General features: G+C 34.0%; 1 protein-coding gene across 4 annotated transcripts in view; it reads left to right on the plus strand.

The window, feature by feature from the left end:
• ELP4 (elongator acetyltransferase complex subunit 4) overlaps positions 1-20,111 on the plus strand; it is a 263,052-nt gene that overhangs the window by 151,040 nt on the left and 91,901 nt on the right. The window contains exon 10 of one of the 4 annotated variants that reach the window (XM_063093890.1): positions 13,833-13,863. The exons of the other annotated variants lie outside the window; for them this stretch is intronic. Coding sequence (XP_062949960.1) covers positions 13,833-13,850 — 18 coding nt within the window. The 3' untranslated portion in view covers positions 13,851-13,863. Of the gene's footprint in view, positions 1-13,832; positions 13,864-20,111 lie in introns of those variants that run through there. 4 annotated transcript variants of the gene reach the window in all.

Below are 20,111 nucleotides of genomic sequence, written 5' to 3' on the forward strand. Positions count from 1 at the left end.
GAAATGAAGATTGCCTGAAACCACACAAAAAGGACTCAACTTAGTGTTTTCAGCCTAATAAAAATGTTGTAAAAATACTTGTAAGCTTGAAAATCACACTAGCTATTCTTGTTTCAAATTCTGTTTAATATATTGTTCTGTATGATTTTATAATAAACAGATTACTCCTTGAACAGGAATTAAGAATAAAGCTGCCAGGAAGGGGTTTTGTTGTCAGAGTAGTTCCCGCCTCATGTTTTGTAAGAGATTTCATGGTCCCATTGTAAAGAGTAGATGATTTAAAACGTGTTCCCAAGATAAACTTTCCCATTGTCATTAATGAGGATGGATAATACTGAGTGACAAGTGCATTAGGAATGACACAGAAAGAGCTGTTAGATTTGTCAGAGCATATCACTTCAGGCATTGACACTTGAGGACATTCTTTTTGTGGATATTTGCCTGGGGTGGGGGGGGTCTGGTTAAAAGATACCAAAGTTTGTGTTTGCAAATAGAGTAATATATTTTACAATTTATAAATATGTATTTTCCAGTATTTAGAAAACATTTAGAAAGTATTTAGATTAAGTTCTTTCACATTTTAAGTTCATGCTTTTACTATACCCTCACTTCTTCCTGAGAAAGTCATCAAACTGCATAACATTTGAATGTTAAAATATTTTCGTAAGGCTAAGTTCTCTCTTTTAAAAAGTCTTATTTCTTAGAATATCCAACTGAAGGATACTAAAAAATTATATAAAATTTTTAAAAGATTTTGCTCTTATTCTTCTATATTAAAGGGGACTCTTTACCCTGTATCACCTTGAGAATAAAGATTTTGAAATAAGGAAATAGATGTAATTTGTATTGTCTCTGTAAAGCTACATTACTTTAGAGAAACACCTTTTAAATATTAATCAGTGAACAATTAATAATGTATGACTTTTCTGGTATTTAAAGTATTTCCAAACTGGAGTATGCTTCTCAATTTCGATTTTGAACATGCAATTGGTCACTTTTTCGCCTTGATTCATCTTTCGTGCTGCCAACTAAATTTTGTCTCTGTATACATTTTTGACACTAATAATGACTGAGTCTTTGTTCATGTGAGTTCAAGATTTCCCAAGTGGCAGTTTGGAGCTGGGATAAACTATTTATCATGATTTCATACCACTAATCTGTCTCAACCAATCCACCCTATGACTGATATTATACTTGACAGTTTACCTCTCCTTGATGAGCCTGAGGTGAACATAGCTACAGACCATCCCGGGGAGGACATGGCAACTACTCCATATGCTTGGGAGGGTCCTTTTATTTGTGACACAAGACTTACACTGTGCCTGTTACAGAAGGGAGGTCTTGGTCGGTTGCTCGCTCTCTCTCTCTCTCTCTCTCTTTCTCTCTCTCTCTCTCTCTCTCTCTCTCTCTCTCTCTCTGTTTCGTTTTTCTAATTTTCAGTAGAATTTCCTCTTTACTACAAAACGTTTTTTTACACAAAAATATTTGGCAAACATTTTCTGTCATTACAAATACTACCTGTAGGTTAGTTTCACCATGTGTTTAAAAGCCATTTTTTAAAAATATCTATGCTTTTTAACATGTTCTATTATTTATATACCATAATTATCAAATATCAAAGAAGGTTTCCTATTAGTATTTGACTCTTACCAAAATTTTTCGGTTCTTCAGACATCTCAGTATAAATTTTTATATTATGAAAATGTTTCTAAGAAGCATTTAATTCACTTTAATGTAAAAATATTTTTCTAAATAAATTTCAAATTCTCTAACTACTTAAAAAATAAATTTGAAGAGAATAAATTGAACATATAGCAGAAAATATTGATTCCTTATGTAGACTTTACCATTTTTACTATTGCTATGTAAAGTCTAGAGAAAAATGGCTGCTTAAAAAAAAAGAAAAAAAACTTATTTACTGCCTTACATCCTTTTTATGAAAATACCTTTCCTCTGAAATCAGCAAGTATCAAACACTTTCAGATGACAGACAAGGAGAGGTTAAAGATTAATACCCTAGAAAAAGAGAAATCTGAAGTAATTTTCAAGAGCATGTATGGAGGGTTTAATAGAATGGCTAGTTTTTACAACCAGTATGGAGGAACAAAGTGAACGAGAAACTTGAATTGGAAAAAGAAAGACTGATATTATTTAAATAAGGTATTTGGATACTAAAATAGTTTTTCATAGGCCACAAATAAATATGTTTATTATAAAGTAGCATCTATTTTAATATATCCTGGATTGTTGAAATGTGATTCCACCTAAAAATGTTCAGATGGCCTGAGAAGTTTGGCCCCTGGAGATCTGTGAGGTCACCATAGCAAGCACTTAATAGGTTTATTCCTAATAGTCCTTTACTTTAAATTAAAGTTTATTATTCCCCTGGAAAGATTCCTTTTAGTACAAGCAATATTTTCTGTCATCTTATGAAGCAGCAGTATAATCACTAATGCTTTCTAAACAATGTTTTTCTAAAGCACCTAATGTCAAATAACCATTAACTTTATTTGGGAAATTTATGTAGATTAATTTCCTGATATCACAGACATAATTATTTAGTCAGTATAGTGAGTAAAACATTCATATTTTGGATGCAATATAAATTATTTTTAACAAATAGTCTTAACTTGCTTTAACCTTTATTGTTTTCAACATTATTTGTATTTTAACTAACATAATAGTTACCAGTGTACCATATAAGATTGTAGTAACATGACCTAAAATAAGTACTGTCAAAATAAACAATTTATATATTTCCACATTTTTTATTTTAACTATATAACTTCTCCCAGTGAGCTGCATAACATCACCCAGTGGCATGTATCTCTGAAGAAGAGGGAGTACTATCAAAGTAAAATAGTAAGCAATTTATATATATTCTTTATTCAAAAAGCAACTAAATGAAAAAAGTCTAAGTTATATACTGTCTCATGCTAGGCAGCCTTAATTTTGTGCTAAATTTTAACTTAGGAAGTAAAATCTGTGATCCATTCATCATTTCATACCAGTTAATCCACCCATCTAATTATATGATCATTAAATGTACTTTTTAATTAGAGGATGCATCTGCATCATTTTTAAAAAATAAAATTGCTTCTATTTTCCCCATAAGCATCTATTTTCTAATCAGAGAGTTGATATTACATTGCTTTATAGTAAATATTCAAAAATTTTAAAATGATAATTATTGAATAGTTATGATCCAAAAAAGTAATTGCTTCATTTGGAAAACAGAATTTATTTATTTTAAATTTAGAAAACAAGCAAATTAAAATGATGCTTTTTAAATAATTATGCTTTTTGTTTCAGATTTTAATATAACCTTTTTTCCCAATACTTTTTAATATGCTTATATGCCTAAGCATGGTACACCATGAGTCCTATAAAAGAATGTGACAGGAAAGTAAAATGGTCATGCCTTTTAGTAAGTTATATGAAATTGTACTGAAAAATGCCTTAACATCATCACATAAAGCAAAATTATTGTGTTCTCCAGACTATTTTTAATAAAATGATGGGCAACACTCAAATCACTTGCTTGTTCCATACATCACATAGGAGTACTTCTTTCCCCCCGTAATAATTCCCTTTTCTTTGCTTTAGATATCATGATGAAATTTCCTTTGGTGCCATGCGTGTGCGTGTGTGTTTGTGTGTGTGTGTGTGTGTTTAAGAACCCTAGAGAGAGAAATGGAAGAAATCTGTCACATTTTTAATATCTTGACCTGGGCCGGCCCGTGGCTCACTCGGGAGAGTGCGGTGCTGAGAACACCAAGGCCCCGGGTTCGGATCCCATATACGGATGGCCGGTTCGCTCACTGGCTGAGTGTGGTGCTGACAACACCAAGTCAAGGGTTAAGATCCCCTTACCGGTCATCTTGTTAAAAAAAAAAAAAAAAAAAAAATATCTTGACCTAGTATGAAAGTTTGTTATTTCAGTATAATGTACATACTGGGTCATTTGAAGTTTCAAGGCTAATTATATGAGAATGAGATCAGTCATACACATTTATTAATTCATTTAGTAAATATTTATGGAGGTATTTTTAGGCGAATTTTTAATCTGGTCTAATGCTCATTATTAAAATATATCCCCCCAATTTCTGGCCTCTTGCTGCTTCTCCATCCCCACCTCTTGCCATGAACTCCAAGTTGCAGGTTGACTCTTTGACTCAGGGTACCCACATTGGCCCATTCTTCTATCACTTCCAGGTCTTTTATAAATGCCAAAAATACTTTCTCATTTCCTCCAAGTATTCTTGTCGAGTCAGTCTTATTCTTCATCTAGTCCTCAACTTAGGTGTCACTTTCTCTAAAATGTCTTTCCTTATTCTTTAAGACTAGGTTAGGTCGCCTACTTCTGTGCTCCTGGAGAACCTGTCTCTCCTCTTCACCACACTGTAAGTTCGTGGCAGAAACTATCTTTTTCTTATTCACTGATGTATCCATAGCACCTAACACAGGATCTAGCACACAGTAGGTGTTCAATAAATATTCGTTGAGAGTGAAAAACTAATATAAGTGGTACTCTGCTGAATACCTGACTACATCTTTAATTAGCTCTCCATATGGGTCTGGGTTGTGTGTTCTTTGGGGAAGAGGATTAGTAATCAGTTCTCCAAGCCCAAACCAAACTGTTTGAATTCTTGTCTTTAAGAATTTATACCTTCTACTTAGAATATTCCCTCATATCAACCTAGAAACTTCTTTTAAAAAAATACTTAAACACCTAATTCAGTCTTTCCTTCTTGGTGAAGATTTTGCTAGCCCATTCTCCACTTCACTCACCCTTCACTGCCAGTATACTGACTTCTTTCTAAATCTTTGGCTTACATAAAATTCACCTTTTTAACAAGTTAGTGTGTTACCTGATGCATTAAAACCCTATCAAACAATTTTAATTCAAATTTCAATTAATTCTTTTAGCTAGTCTATATTATCTTTTTTTCTTTCCCTGTAGACATGTGGTAGGGATTCAGTATGGATACCTATCGGGATGACTAATTAAAGCCAAACCAACTGAGCATTTAAAATGTACCCTTCAAATAGAGGGGAGGTACCAAGTTGATAACATCTTCATAACATTGGATAGTAATATCCCATGGGCTTACATCTTCATTGTTCCTAGTCAGTTGACATTTATATCTATTATCACTTGAGTGAAACATGATTAATTATTTTATGATAATTTGAATCATTGCTTAAAATTCACTTTGCGAAGTGTGTTGTCCCAGCCATCTTCTTTTACCATTCCTTTAGAGGATTTGGAGCCACTCTGATGTTTAGGGAAGATGATTCTCCTTTTAATTGTGATATAATAACCCTCATTGTTTTCCAGATACAAGACTCCTTCTTACTCTAAGAGTAATAATTTTATGCTGCAGACATCTAAGATGAGGACAAAAATGTCACATTGTGATTCTATCTCTATGACACTTCACAGAAATACAAAGTGAAAAATTTAAGCAAAGAACCTTTTATTTTTTCCATGGTGTTAAAAGTCATGTTTCTCAGATTTTTTCCCTAAATTGGTTGTTAAAATAGCCATTGTTATATCATTTTAAAAAGTGTGATTACTGGAATTTTATTCATGAAATATTTTTCCCAAATCATTTTTTATAAGATTATTTTTTTCCTAACCAAGAAATAGGAACTATTAGTTATTACTTTTTATTAACTTTTAGCTATTTTAGGTAGAGATTTGTTGCCTTAATCCATACGTAATGTGTTTATCACTTAGGAAACATAAAAAAAGTTGTTTAGTAATTTTGTATAATGCTATAATTATATCTTTCATCAGGTAATTATATAAAAGTAAATAAAGGTAGGGCTAAGATAATACCTAATTTAGGATGCCTTTCAACTGTATAATGCTTATGATTAAAGATCTGAAATAGAAAGTAAAGGACCTTGGTTTCCTTGCACATCAGCCTAATTTTCAGAATAAAACCATGAAAGTTAGCTGGTTTCTTTACTTACACATTTACACATTGAATCACAACTATCCACATAGAAGTTTTATTATTATTATTGAAACATAATTGATTGTACATATTTGTGTGGTCATATAGAAGCTTTTTGTACCAAAAAAAATAATAAAGAAAGAAAAAAATTGTTAGTGTGTCTTTACACCAGAGCACAGAACGTAAAAGATGAATTTTGTAGCTAGTTTGACATGCAAGGTTGAGATTTAAATATCCTAGTGCCACTCTCACCACTCCTATTCAACATAGTGTTGGAAGTACTAGCCAGAGCAATCAGAGAAGAGAAGGAAATAAAGGGCATCCAGATTGGAAAAGATGAAGTCAAACTGTCCCTGTTTGCAGATGACATGATCCTATATATCGAACAGCCTAAAACCTCTACAAAAAAACTGTTGGAATTGATAAATGATTTCAGCACAGTAGCAGGATACAAAATCAACACACAAAAATCAGTAGCATTTCTTTTCTCCAATAGTGAACATGCAGAAGGAGAAATCAAGAAAGCCTGCCCATTTACAATAGCCACCAAAAAAATAAAATATTTAGGAATTGAGTTAACCAAGGAGGTGAAAAATCTCTATAATGAGAACTACAAACCACTGCTGAGAGAAATTAGAGAGGATACAAGAAGATGGAAAGATATTCCATGCTCTTGGATTGGAAGAATCAACATAGTGAAAATGTCCATACTACCCAAAGTGATATACAAATTCAATGCAATCCCCATCAAAATTCCAAAGACATTTTTCTCAGAAATGGAAAAAACTATTCAGACATTTATATGGAACAATAAAAGACCACGAATAGCCAAAGCAATGCTCAGCAAAAAAAATAAAGCTGGAGGCATAACACTACCTGACTTTAAGCTATACTACAAAGCTATAATAACCAAAACAGTATGGTACTGGCATAAAAACAGACACACTGACCAATGGAATAGAATAGAGAATCCAGAAATCAACCCACACACTTACTGCCATCTGATCTTTGACAAAGGCACCAATCCTATTCACTGGGGAAGGGACTGCCTCTTCAGCAAGTGGTGTTGGGATAACTGGATATCGATATGCAGGAGAATGAAACTAGATCCATACCTCTCACCGTATACTAAAATCAACTCAAAATGGATTAAGGATTTAAATATACACCCTGAGACAATAAAACTTCTTAAAGAAAACATAGGAGAAACACTTCAGGAAATAGGACTGGGCACAGACTTCATGAATACGACCCCAAAAGCACGGGCAACCAAAGGAAAAATAAACAAATGGGATTATATCAAATTAAAAAGCTTCTGCACAGCAAAAGAAACAATTAAAAGAGTTAAAAGACAACCAACAGAGTGGGAGAAAATATTTGCAAAATATACATCTGACAAAGGATTAATATCCAGAATATATAAGGAACTCAAACAACTTTACAAGAAGAAAACAAGCAACCCAATTAAAAAATGGGCAAAAGAGCTAAGTAGACATTTCTCTAAGGAAGATATCCAAATGGCCAACAGACATATGAAAAAATGCTCAACATCACTCAGCATCCGGGAAATGCAAATCAAAACCACATTGAGATACCATCTAACCCCAGTTAGGATGGCTAAAATCCAAAAGACTCTGAACGATAAATGCTGGCGAGGCTGCGGAGAAAAAGGAACTCTCATACATTGTTGGTGGGACTGCAAAATGGTGCAGCCTCTATGGAAAATGGTATGGAGGTTCCTTAAACAATTGCAAATAGATCTACCATACGACCCAGCCATCCCACTGTTGGGAATATACCCAGAGGAATGGAAATCATCAAGTCGAAGGTATACCTGTTCCCCAATGTTCATCGCAGCACTCTTTACAATAGCCAAGAGTTGGAACCAGCCCAAATGCCCATCATCAGATGAGTGGATACGGAAAATGTGGTACATCTACACAATGGAATACTACTCAGCTATAAAAACGAATGAAATACTGCCATTTGCAACAACATGGATGGACCTTGAGAGAATTATATTAAGTGAAACAAGTCAGGCACAGAAAGAGAAATACCACATGTTCTCACTTATTGGAGGGAGCTAAACATTAATATATAAATTCACACACACACATACACACACACACACACAAATCGGGGGGGGGAGGGAAGAAGATATAACAACCACAATTACTTGAAGCTGATACAACAAGCAAACAGAAAGGACATTGTTGGGGGGGAGGGGGGGGAGGGAGAAGGGAGGGAGGTTTTGGTGATGGGGAGCATTAATCAGCTACAATGTATATCGACAAAATAAAATTAAAAAAAAAATAAAATAAAAAATAAAAATAAAAAAATAAAAAAGTTGAGAGGGCAAAAAAAAAAAAAAAAAAAAAAAAAAAAAAAAAAAAAAAAAATAAATATCCTAGTGCCATTAGAAAGTATTTAAGATTTGCAGTGGGAAGTATGTGATTATTCATTTCATATTACTTAAACCATTGAAAAAAAATCACACATTATCATTCATTTAAAGTAAACATCATGTATTATACATGATTTTATAGATTTAAGACATTATAGATAATAGCTCACTAAATTGAGACATAAATAAGATTTTATGTCTTTATAAACAAGATGTTTTCCCACTTTCCTGCTTTCTTCCAGTTGGACTAAAAGGCATGCAACAAAAACCTACCCTAGCCTAGCTCCTAATAACTCTCAGACACATGTGAATGTTTAAATGAAAATGTCTAAACATATATACCCCATAACTTGTATCCTCACAACAGCCTTTCCAATCGTACACTGAGCTTCCTGGTGAGTAATGGCTACAGCATCTCAAGCTAGAAAGAAGCAGCAAGATTTGTGAAGTGACTGGGAAAAGTACTTTTCCTCCCTGACTGTGCTACATACAGAATTCTGTGAACCTCTGAAGTAGCCATGTGACTTAAGGTTTAGCTGCTGGCAGCTAAAACAGGTCATCAAGCTCTAGGTCTGCTACAGTATTACCATTCTCTCACTCCTACCAAGAACTTTGTTTTAAGCAAGAGCTGGCATTTTAGCTGTGTAGTGTTCATTTTTGTTTTTCTGGGGAGAGCACAGAAGGTGGGTGAGGGGGTGGAGCAGCAAGGCTAATGTAAATAATGTAAATAGCCCACTTTTCAACCCTGACTTCTGATAAGGATAGGAAAACCTCTAGATATACACTCTGTAAGGACACTCCATGGCCTTCTCCAGCCTACTCATCTGGACTCACTTTAAAGTAATTCATGGCAAAGGAGCCAGCGTGACTGTACTGAATACTGATTATTATTATATAATTCAGTAAAGGTCTTTTCTGTTTCAGGTTTCTAAGGACTATTTAAAATGTTTTATTAATTTGAAATATCAATTATTACTTTAAAAAAATGAAGCAGTCATTTTGGACTTAGAAGTCTTTTCTTGTAATGGGATTTTGTTATAATGGCATTTGCTAGAAATGATTTGTTAGAAATCATATTTATTATAGTACTGTGAAAAACCTACATATAACTATTTAGATATGATTTTTATTGAGCATATGTGGGTTAGAAATCATAATTCGATTAAAAAGCCATCACATTCACATTTCACCCAAATAGCTTCTATATGAACTGATGATATTCTGTTGTTTACGTATAGAAGAATAAAACCCAGAAATTAATAAAACTATTAAGATATGACAGTCATTTTTGGTGAGATCTTAGTTGCCGTGTTTATGATGCATAAACCCTAATCCTATTAACAATAACCCATTATGAATTCTACAGCTTTTCATTATCAAAACTTTATATTATACAGATATGAATTATTTAAAAGAAAATACCTGTTAATATATGTTTAAACATGACAAATATCTTTGGAACTTTTTCTTTTTTTGTTTTGTTTGATTTTTTGGCAGCTGGCCTGTTAGGGGATCTGAACCCTCTACCTTGGTGTTATAACATCATTCTGTAACCAACTGAGCTAACCTGCAAGCCCTGGAATTTTTTTACACAATATGACGTGCTAGTATTCTTGATTCTTTCGATCATCTCATGAAATGCTAATTAGCTCATCGTTATGGTATTTAATGGAACTAGAGAAGGATTTCTTAAAGGAGCTCTTCATTATAATATTTATATATTCATTCGTAGTATTTCCCATGTTAGAGAACTCATTTCTCATTAAAATACAACTTATTACTTTAAATTGCCTTGGACCACAAGAAATATAGTGTGTGGACATTAAAAAAAAAAAATGACGTTTAGATGTATACTGCATGGACAATACTATTAGCAATTCATCAGTCATGTTTACTACATTGGAGAAAGTAAAGTCACTGGTATTGTTTTTAATAGAAGTGAACAATATAGGACAAGATGTCTTGAAAATCTTATTTCATACAGCATTTAATAGAATATTATTTAATAAACCTTTTAGAACATTTTAAACATCGTAAACATTATCAAACATTTTATTTAATAGAGGATTCACACCAGAGAATTGGAGACATGTTCCTCACTTACTAAATATGGAAAAAATTGCCTCTGAGTTGGTGTGTTAAATTGCTTGCATGCTCTTGGCATCTTAATAGTAAAACCCTTAAGTGTGATGCTACCAGTCATCATCATGTCTTCAGTGGACACATGTTCTTTAATAAAAGGTAGAAAATGAGGAAACATGTATTTCTATCTAATTTGAATAGAGGTCTATATTGTGAGTATATTTGGAAAGCTATGCCAAAACACTTGGTTTGGAAAGGAAAGTCTCATTTATAAAACAGTTAATATGAGTTACCATCTTAGTTTGACCTGCCAGCGATTTTTCTTCATTTTACCAGTTGTACATTTTAGGATTGTAAGTAAATGGAAGTAAAACCTTCTTCCCTGCAGCAGTGTGGTCTTCATGTAAGGCCTGTCTGAAAAATGCCAGGGCATGTTTTTTCTCTCAAACCCGAAGATTCTTAGAAAATTAAACATGATTTATTCAGGAACAGAAATTCTGAAAGAATTTAATTTTACATTTATGAGCTGAATTAGCATTCTGTCCATATTACTAAAACAAAACTGAAAGTTATCTCTTTATGTAATAGCAGTAACAATGTCTTCATTAATTCAGGTTTCTAGTACCCAGTTTAAAAAAAAACACCCGGATTGTAAAGCATGCCAGGTGTATTCATATGCAATGTAGCAGTAACAAAGCTTTGGAAATTACTGAACCTAAAAGCTTGGTAACTGCTGTAACTCTTTTTCCTATTTTATTACTAATACTACAAAAAGGCAGTTGTTTATCCAATTTCTGTAGCATTTAAATTCTTTGCATGCAGGAAAAAATCATCACTGTCAAATAGAAGTGAAGAGTAAGGGCAGGGAAGAGAAAAGAATGTGACAGATTGAATGGACAGAGTTCTTGCCTCCAGGAGTAATGAGGAGGTAGTGTGCTGTAGCAATTAATGCATTAAATCTTTTAAAAATATATATTTCTTAAGCATACAAGTGTTAAAAGTGAAATGCAAACACTCTACATAGTTTCTGTTGTCACTTAACCTCTTAGGTACTTATATTGTGGAAGTTACCAATGAAGTAAGTCCCTCTCCTCTGAAAATGCTGTAGTCACATAATCTTTTTCAGATGTTTATGGGAAAAAAAATTTTTCCCTCCTTAAATAGGAGAAAACAATCACTATTTACCCAGCATTCAATCTGACAGAAAATCTTTTTGATTCTGCTTTAAAATATATTCTTCTCAAAACAGTTTTTCCCACCTCCAGTGCTACCACTCACTCCAAGCCATTATCATGCTTTGAGTTATCATAATAGCCTCCTAACCAGAGCCCTGCTTTTAACCCTGACTGCCTCCAGTCTGTTCTCATACAGCAGCCAGGAGGATGATTCTTTTAAAACATAAGGTACATTATGTCATTTCTGTGCTCATAACTCCATCGATTCTTCTTCTCACCCAGAAGTCCTTCAGTGGCCACCAAGGCTGTCCATGTCCAGGCTGCCTTAACTATCTGATCTCATCTTTTTGTCCTCTCCCACCATTTGCTCCCATTCAGCTACACTGGCCTCCTTGCTTGAACATGCTGAGCCTCAGGGCCTTTGCTGCCTGTTCCCTTTGCCTGAAATGTTATTCTTTCAGATCTGTTCATAGCTAACTTCTTTAATGCCTTCAAATGTTTGTTAAAAATATCACCTTCTTAATGAGGCTTTTCCTGACCATCCTTTTCAGAGTAGCATTTTACCCCCATTCTGCCATTTCCAGTCACTTTTAATCTGCTTCATTTTTTCCCATAGAACTCACCACCTTCTAATATGCTATATAATTTTCTTATTTATTATGTTCACTTTCCATCTCCCTGTACTAGAATGTGGACTTCACAAAAACAAGGCTTTTTGTCTATTCTGTTCTGTTTGGAACAGTGTCTGACTCATGATTAGGTGCTCAATACATATTCTTACATTAATAAGTTTGTATGTCTAAGTTTTCTCAAATCACCCGTTTCCTCCCCCCTTTCCCGATATAAATTATATGCAAAAATGAATGAATTTGGTAGCTTATACTAGTTATAATAATAGTAATCATAATAATATCATTTACTGGATACTTTCTATGTGTTAGACACTGTTGTAGGCACATTACCTGTATTATCTCATTTAATCCACATAGTCCTCAGAGTCAGATAAGGAGACTTAGAGAAGTTAAAGTTACTTGCCCATAAGAGACTTCAAAGGGCAAGACCACTTTGTAGCTTTTGGGTCATGGCCGTCTTTACCAAGTTTTATTCAATATTGGTATCCTTATTTATATATACTAAAGAGCAGTGACTAAATGATTATATAGTATAAACAGTGAAATTTATTGATTACTAATTTGCCCTATGCCATCTCTTCTTTTTAAGTAACTACATAGAGATAAATACTGGTTTAGCAAAGCTATAGCTTTGGAGCTTTGTAATTTCAAGCAATAGAAATGTGGGGTATTGTTTTTAGATTGAAAGGAAAGAGTATTTATGATATTAAGTACATCCTTAAACAAAACATGGAGGGAATTGGGATGATCATATTAGTGGGGTGTTGAGTAGCATGAATTAATTTGCTCTAGAAGAACAAAGGAAACAGAAGAAAAGGTATAAAAATGAGGTAATATTGAGTGGGATGGTAAGGATCATATTGTCCTCATGTTTTTAGTTTGAGTATTCTCTAAAATCATTTATAAGGGCTGGCCAGTTGGCTCAGTTGGTTAGAGAACAGCCTTGTAACACCAAGGTCAAGGGTTCCGTTCCCAGTCAAGGGTTCCGTTCCCGGTACAGGCCAGCCACCAAAATAAATAAAATCATTTTTAAAACCATATACCTCCTCACACATTTAAGTTGACATATAAAATTTTTCATTGTAAATTTAAATAGTGATAAAGGATATAATTTCTGACTTAGTAGATATATGCTTTAAACATATTTTCATCAAAACCATGAAGTAGGGGCAGGCCCGTGGCTCACTCAGGAGAGTGCGGTGCCGATAACACCAAGGCCACGGGTTCGGATCCTATATAGGGATGGCCGGTTGGCTCACTGGCTGAGCATGGTGTTGACAACACCAAGCCAAGGGTTGAGATCCCCTTACCGGTCATCTTTTAAAAAAAAAAAAACCATGAAGTATAGTTTTAGCTCATTCAATTAATAGAAAAAGTCCATAATATAGCCTCATTGGCAATCATTGTCAAAGCAATAAGAACAAACTCTAACTTAAATTTTTAATTCTAATAAACAGTTTCTAGGACAGTCTCTTTACTTTTCATTGCCATGAGTTTGTCCCATGTTTATTATGAAACAAGGTGTAAACCTCTTAATTTGTCTTTGCTCTGTAATTATGGGACTCTCCCTTAGGACCAATGCACACACTAAGATCCAGGATGGGTGAGAGCTATGTCTTCCTTTTGTCAAGTTCAATTTAGTGGAAAAGGAGAATCTGCAGACTAAAGGTACATTTTCAAGTAGGTCAATTTTAAGAGAGAATAACTATGGAAATTGAGGATCTCAAAATTGGATTTCTTTAAAACTGTCCATGCCACATACCTGTTGGCAAGTGTGAAACCCAAAGGACATGCATTTCCCAGTTTTAAGACCTCTGCTTTATATTATGTAGCACATCGAAATTTAGAAAATATTTCATTTTTTTTTTATGGTTATAATAGTTTCCTGAAAATGTTTACTTGCATTATAATCCACAAAAATAGATCTTGAGCTTATGTAAGTAGGATTTAAAAAAAAAAAAGAAGAATGGAATGGAATACTTAGCACTGATGTAAAAAATACTTTTTATTTAATTAATAGACTTTTTTTTAGAAGTTTTAGGCTTATAGAAAAATCGGGAGGAAAGTATAAAGTTCCCATATTCTACCACCCACCATCCCGCCAGTTTCTCTTATTATTAACATCTTTCGTTAGTGTAGTACGTTTGTTACAATTGATGAGCCAATACTGATACATTATTATTAATTAAAGTCCACAGTTTACATTAGGATTCACTCTTTGTGTTGGACATTCGGTGGGTTTTTACAAATGTGTAATGACATATGACCACCATCACAGTATCCTATGGAGTAATGAAACTATTTTTTAAATCCCCTGTTTTCCACCTATTCATTCCTCTCACCCACTTCCTTCTCCCACCATCCCTGACAACCATTGATTTTTTTACTTTCTCAATACTTTTGCCTCTTTCAGAATGTCATGTAGTTGGAATCATACAGTATGTGGCTTTTTCATATTGGTTTCTTTCACTTAGCAATATGCATTTAAGGTTTCCACATGTCTTTTTGTGGCTTGATAACTCATTTCTTTTTAGTGTTAAGTAATATTCCATCATATGCATGTACCACAGTTTATCTATTTACCTACTAAAAGACATCTTGGTTGCTTCCAAGTTTTGGAACTTATGAATAAAGCTGCTCCTGTAAACATCTGTGTGCTGGTTTTTGTATGGACATACATTTTCAACTCATTTGGGTAAGTACCAAGAAGTGCAATCAATGCATTATGTAAGAGTACGTTTAGTTTTGTAAGAAACTGCCAGACTGACGTCTGTCGTAGCTATACCATTTTTCATTCCCACCAGCAGTCAGTAAAGGCCCTGTTGCTCCACACTCTCGTTGGCATTAGGTGTTAACAGTGTTTTGAATTTTAGCCATTCTAGTAGGTGTGTAGTGTAATCTCTGTTTTAATTTGGAGTCTCCTGATGACATATGATGTGGAACATCTTTTCATATGCTCATTTGCATTCCACCTGACTTCTTTGGTTGCCCATTTTTTAATTAGTTTTTTTTTTTTTTTTCCCTAGTTGTTGGGTGTTAAGAGTTCTTTGTATATTTTGTATATCAGTTCTTTATCGGATAATTGTTTAACATAGATTTTCTCCCAGTTTGTGACTTATCTCCATTCTCTTAACAGTCTTTCTCAGAGCAGAAGTTTTTAATTTTAATGAAGTCAAACTTACCAATTTTTTCTTTCGTGGACCATGCTTTTGATGTATCTAAAAAGTCATCACCAAACCCAAAGTCACCTCAATTTTCTCCTATGTTATCTTCTAGAGTTTTATAGTTTTGTGTTTTACAGTTAGGTTTGTGATCCATTTTGAGTTAGTTTTTGTGAAAAGTGTAAGATCTATGTCTAGATATTTTTTTTTTTTTGCGTGTAGATGTTCCACATGCACCATTTGTTGAAAAGACTATTTCTCCATTGAATTGTCTTTGCTCCTTTGTCAAAGTTCAGTTAACTATATTCATGTAGGCCACTGATCTATTTGTCTGTTCCTTTACCAATACCACACTGTCATGATTACTGTAGCTCTATGTAAGTCTTGAACTCAGGCAGTATATTAGTTTACTAGTGCTGCTGTAACAAATGCCATAGACAGTGCGACCTAAATAACAGAAATTTTATTTTCTCATAGTTCTGGAGACGAGAAGTCCAAGATCGAGGTGTCATAAGGGTTATTTCTGCTGAGGCCTCTCTTCTTGGCTTGTAGATGGCTGACTTCTCCCTGTGTTTTCCCTCCATGCATGCACGTCTGTGTCCAAATTTTTTCTTCTTATAAGGACACCAGTAATATCGGATTAGAACACACCCTAAAGACCTCATTTTAACTTTACCTTCTTAAAGTCTTTATATCCAAATTTAATTACACTCTGAGGTACTGGAGGCTTCAGCATATGAATTTGGCGGGGGGGAGGGGGGTTGGCAGTTACACAGTTGAGCCCATAACAAGTAGTGTTAGTCCTGCAACTTTGTTCTCCTCCTTCAATATTGTGTTGACTCTTCTAGGTCTTTTGCCTTTCCGTATGAACTTTAGAATCAGTTTACCAATATCTACCAAATAACTGGTTGGGATTGCATTGAATTTGTAGATCAGGTTGGAAAGAACTAAAATCTTGATGATACTGATTTTTCCTATCCTTAAGACTGGGTCACCTGGAATTTTGTACTCTCAAATTTGTCTACACTGAGCTTCTAGCAATTTGTCATTTACAGTTTAGGTTTTCCTACTCGTCTGGTACTGCTTACTGTGGAGATTTCTGCTCTAGTAAGTTCTGATTCTCTCTATCACCCATAATTTCTACAATTTTGGGAGCAGCAGTTTACCCTTTGACCTCAGTTCTCTAATGGGTCTAAGATTTGTTGATTTTCAGTTTGTTCAGCTTTTTAATTGCTGTGTGGGTGGGCATGATGACTTCCAAGCTCTTTATATGCAGGATTAAAAACCAGAAGTCTCCAAGGTACTTTTTACTATTGTTAAGTCATCATTAAGAAAATTAAACACTTACTAGTTCCTTATTCTGCAGAAGGAAATAGGTCTTGAAACTAGCCAGAATCCCATTTTGCCAAAATGTTATTAATGAAAATATTTTTATATTTACATCATTAGTTTTAAAAATGTATAGACCTTAGAGCATTGGTGTGCAAAATGCTATGGTTGTAGTGGTTCCATAGAGGTACTTCTGGAATTGCTGGTTTGGGTTGTGGGTGGGAGGGAAGCAGGAGGAACGCAAAGCGCAAGGAAAACCTAAGTTCAATATATTTACCCCAGCTTGAACCAGACCATATCTGTTTTATTTGTTTCATATGTACAATGTGAAATAAAGATTTGACAACAAAAAAATACTTAAATCCACTGCCCTTTAGTGTTACATGAGTCCTCTTCTAATTTTCTATTCCGTAGGCCGCACAATGGATGAAACCACTCTCATGAAAAGCTTCTTTACAGAGTATAGCAACAGAATTGTTAAGGAAGAACTCTAAGGTAGACTCATTTAATATAAAGTGATAATGTTGAAATGAAGCTCTGTGTTAGAGACTATAAAAACTCAATTGAAAATATAATTACTTTATCCTGAGGAGCTCAAACCTTCCCAAGCTGAATATTTTGGAGGTATTAATTAGCTGATATATCAAAAAATATAAAGCATGGTCATACCTTTATTAACCTCAGGTTAAATTTTATTGATGAAGCCTGTAAATTGTCAGTACATCCTGGCTCATAGTAACAGTGGGAATTAACCAGCTTTGTGACTTCTATTTTCATAAAAATTCACATTTAAATAGTTAGATTTTTTTTTAATTTGATTTTGTATCATAAGTGGGATTGAGGACAGGGCTGAAATAAGATTTCATGTTTTTCTCCTTCTGAAACATATATCCAAACTGAGCAGAGAAAAGGATTTTTAATTTATCTAATAGGTATATATAATAATGCTTGGTTCTACACTGTGAAGGAGTATCTGGAAGGACAGACAGCAGAAACAGAGTTTGATTTGTTAGGTTTGGATCATTCACATCTTATACAATTGTTTGTAATCATGGGTAACCCAGTAAAGTATGCTTAGTCTAAATTAGTTCAGAAAATTAGACTCTGCTATGTATAAAGCAAATAAGTGAAATACCATTCTTGCACCAGAAACATGAATACAATAGTAGAAGAGATTAGACATATGTGCAAAAATCAATACAGACTCTGCTATGTATAAAGCAAATAAGTGAAATACCATTCTTGCACCAGAAACATGAATACAATAGTAGAAGAGATTAGACATATGTGCAAAAATCAATACAGGACAAAATACTCTTTTTTTTTTTTTTTGTCGTTTTTTCGTAACCAGCACTCAGCCAGTGAGTGCACCGGTCATTCCTATATAGGATCCGAACCCGCAGCGGGAGTGTCGCCGCGCTCCCAGCGCAGCACTCTACCTAGTGCGCCACGGGCTCGGCCCGTGGACAAAATACTCTTAAGTGCAATAAGAAGCACAAAATGATATGGGGCTTAAAGAAGAGAAAGATGCTACATCTGTTTGAAGGCAAACTAAAAGAAGATTGAAATGGAAGGTAATTGTTATGATGAATCTGGAAGACCCTGGAGAGAAGATACATCAGTTAGGAAATGGTTCAAATGTGCAGAAGAGAAAATTTAACTTATAGGAGCTTTAACAAATAGGGCTTTATATTTTAAACAGAATGAGAAGTCTGGAGGTAAGCAGCTGCTGGTGTTGATTCAGTGGTTCTGTAATGGCAGGATTCCATTCAACTATGCCACAGTTTCAGCAAAGCTATTGACAAATCTAAGAGGTATTGTAAATGAAGTGCTGTATTTGATGCTATATTAATTGGTACAAAAATATTTGCCAGGATCTGAAAAATGAAAGAGGAAGAAGTAGCATAGTTTACTCAAGGCTTTAAGTTAGTGGCCCATTAATAAGACTTATAAGTGCTTGTTTACATATTCAACTTCTTCACCAGCTCTTAAGAAAGGTACAGAAGAATTAAGTCTCATAACTCTACCTTGATCATACCTCCAGGATATTTACCTTCCTTACCACTGCAGAGATCCTACATACATATTTAGAGCTGACCTCAAATCCCACCTACTCCCCAAACCTAGCCTGACGGCTGCACCTACACTGATCTTTTCCTCGCTCTGTTTGCTCTGTTTATTTGTACTTGTAAAGTTAGCATCTTGGTGTTCATTTGTTCAGTTCTCTCATTTTTATACATTTTTTTACAATACTATATTAGCTCAATTTGATTAAGTATTTATAAGAAATCCTACCATGTGCCAGGCCCTTCGTGAGAGTACAAATATATATTAACACAGCTGTTGCTCGTGAAGAGCTCATGGTATATTAAACTGACATGTAAACAACTATAAAGGTACAAAAGTAGAGTTAAGTATGAAATAAAATGCAAAGATCAATAATGGGATAATACTATGCAAAAATTAATAATAGGACAGTTAATTTGGGCAGTTAATAAAACCATGTTTAGGAAAAGCTACAGAAAGAAAATATTTGAGTTGCATCTTGGAAATCATTCGGATTATGAAATATTTATGTACTCATCACTTTCTGTTTACAGTATACTTATGTTGGCACTTACCTTGTCTGTTAGACTATGAGTTCCTTCAGATCAGGAATTCTATGTTCTATGCCTTTTTTTTCACTCATAGTGCCAAAATATTCCACTGAATGAGTATACTTAGTGCTAACCAAATATTTTATTTATATTCACCTAGGTAAATATATATTTATTTACTTTTCATTATCTATCCTCTCCTCCCCCCAAAGTCCAGGCTGCTCAGCATACTTCTTTGTATTTTTTTAATCCCATTTTATTAATATAACATTAGCCATGTAATATATTTTTAGAACAGCTTATTTTACACACAAATGTATAGTGTGTATGCTATATATTGTAAGCAAGCATTGGGAGTTTTGCTTTGTAACCGTTTATGAGCTTTTATGGTGTCTGTGTAAGCATGATAAAAATGCAGGGCTGGAGGTTTTTGTTTTGTTTTGTTTTCATACAGCTTGTGGAAAACTGTGAAGTTTATTATTTTTTTCTAGCAGTTCAAAATATCTGAGGTTTCAAATTGATGAAAATACAATACTGTTGTAAACTATCATACTGTTAAAAGTTACAAATTGGCAAATTGAGTATATTATGAGTTTTCCTATAGGACAGAAAAAACAGTCTCAAGATCTAAAATTCATGAAACACAAACGAGTGAACATTTAAATCAGCATTTTTGCAAGTTCCAAGGCCAAGGCCATTTTAAGGTTAATGTCTTAAATGAATTAAAAACCATTTTAAAATATATTGAAATTATTTGCAAAACAT

Source organism: Cynocephalus volans, chromosome 4 (assembly GCF_027409185.1).
Source record: "Cynocephalus volans isolate mCynVol1 chromosome 4, mCynVol1.pri, whole genome shotgun sequence".
Classification (NCBI taxonomy): domain Eukaryota; kingdom Metazoa; phylum Chordata; class Mammalia; order Dermoptera; family Cynocephalidae; genus Cynocephalus; species Cynocephalus volans.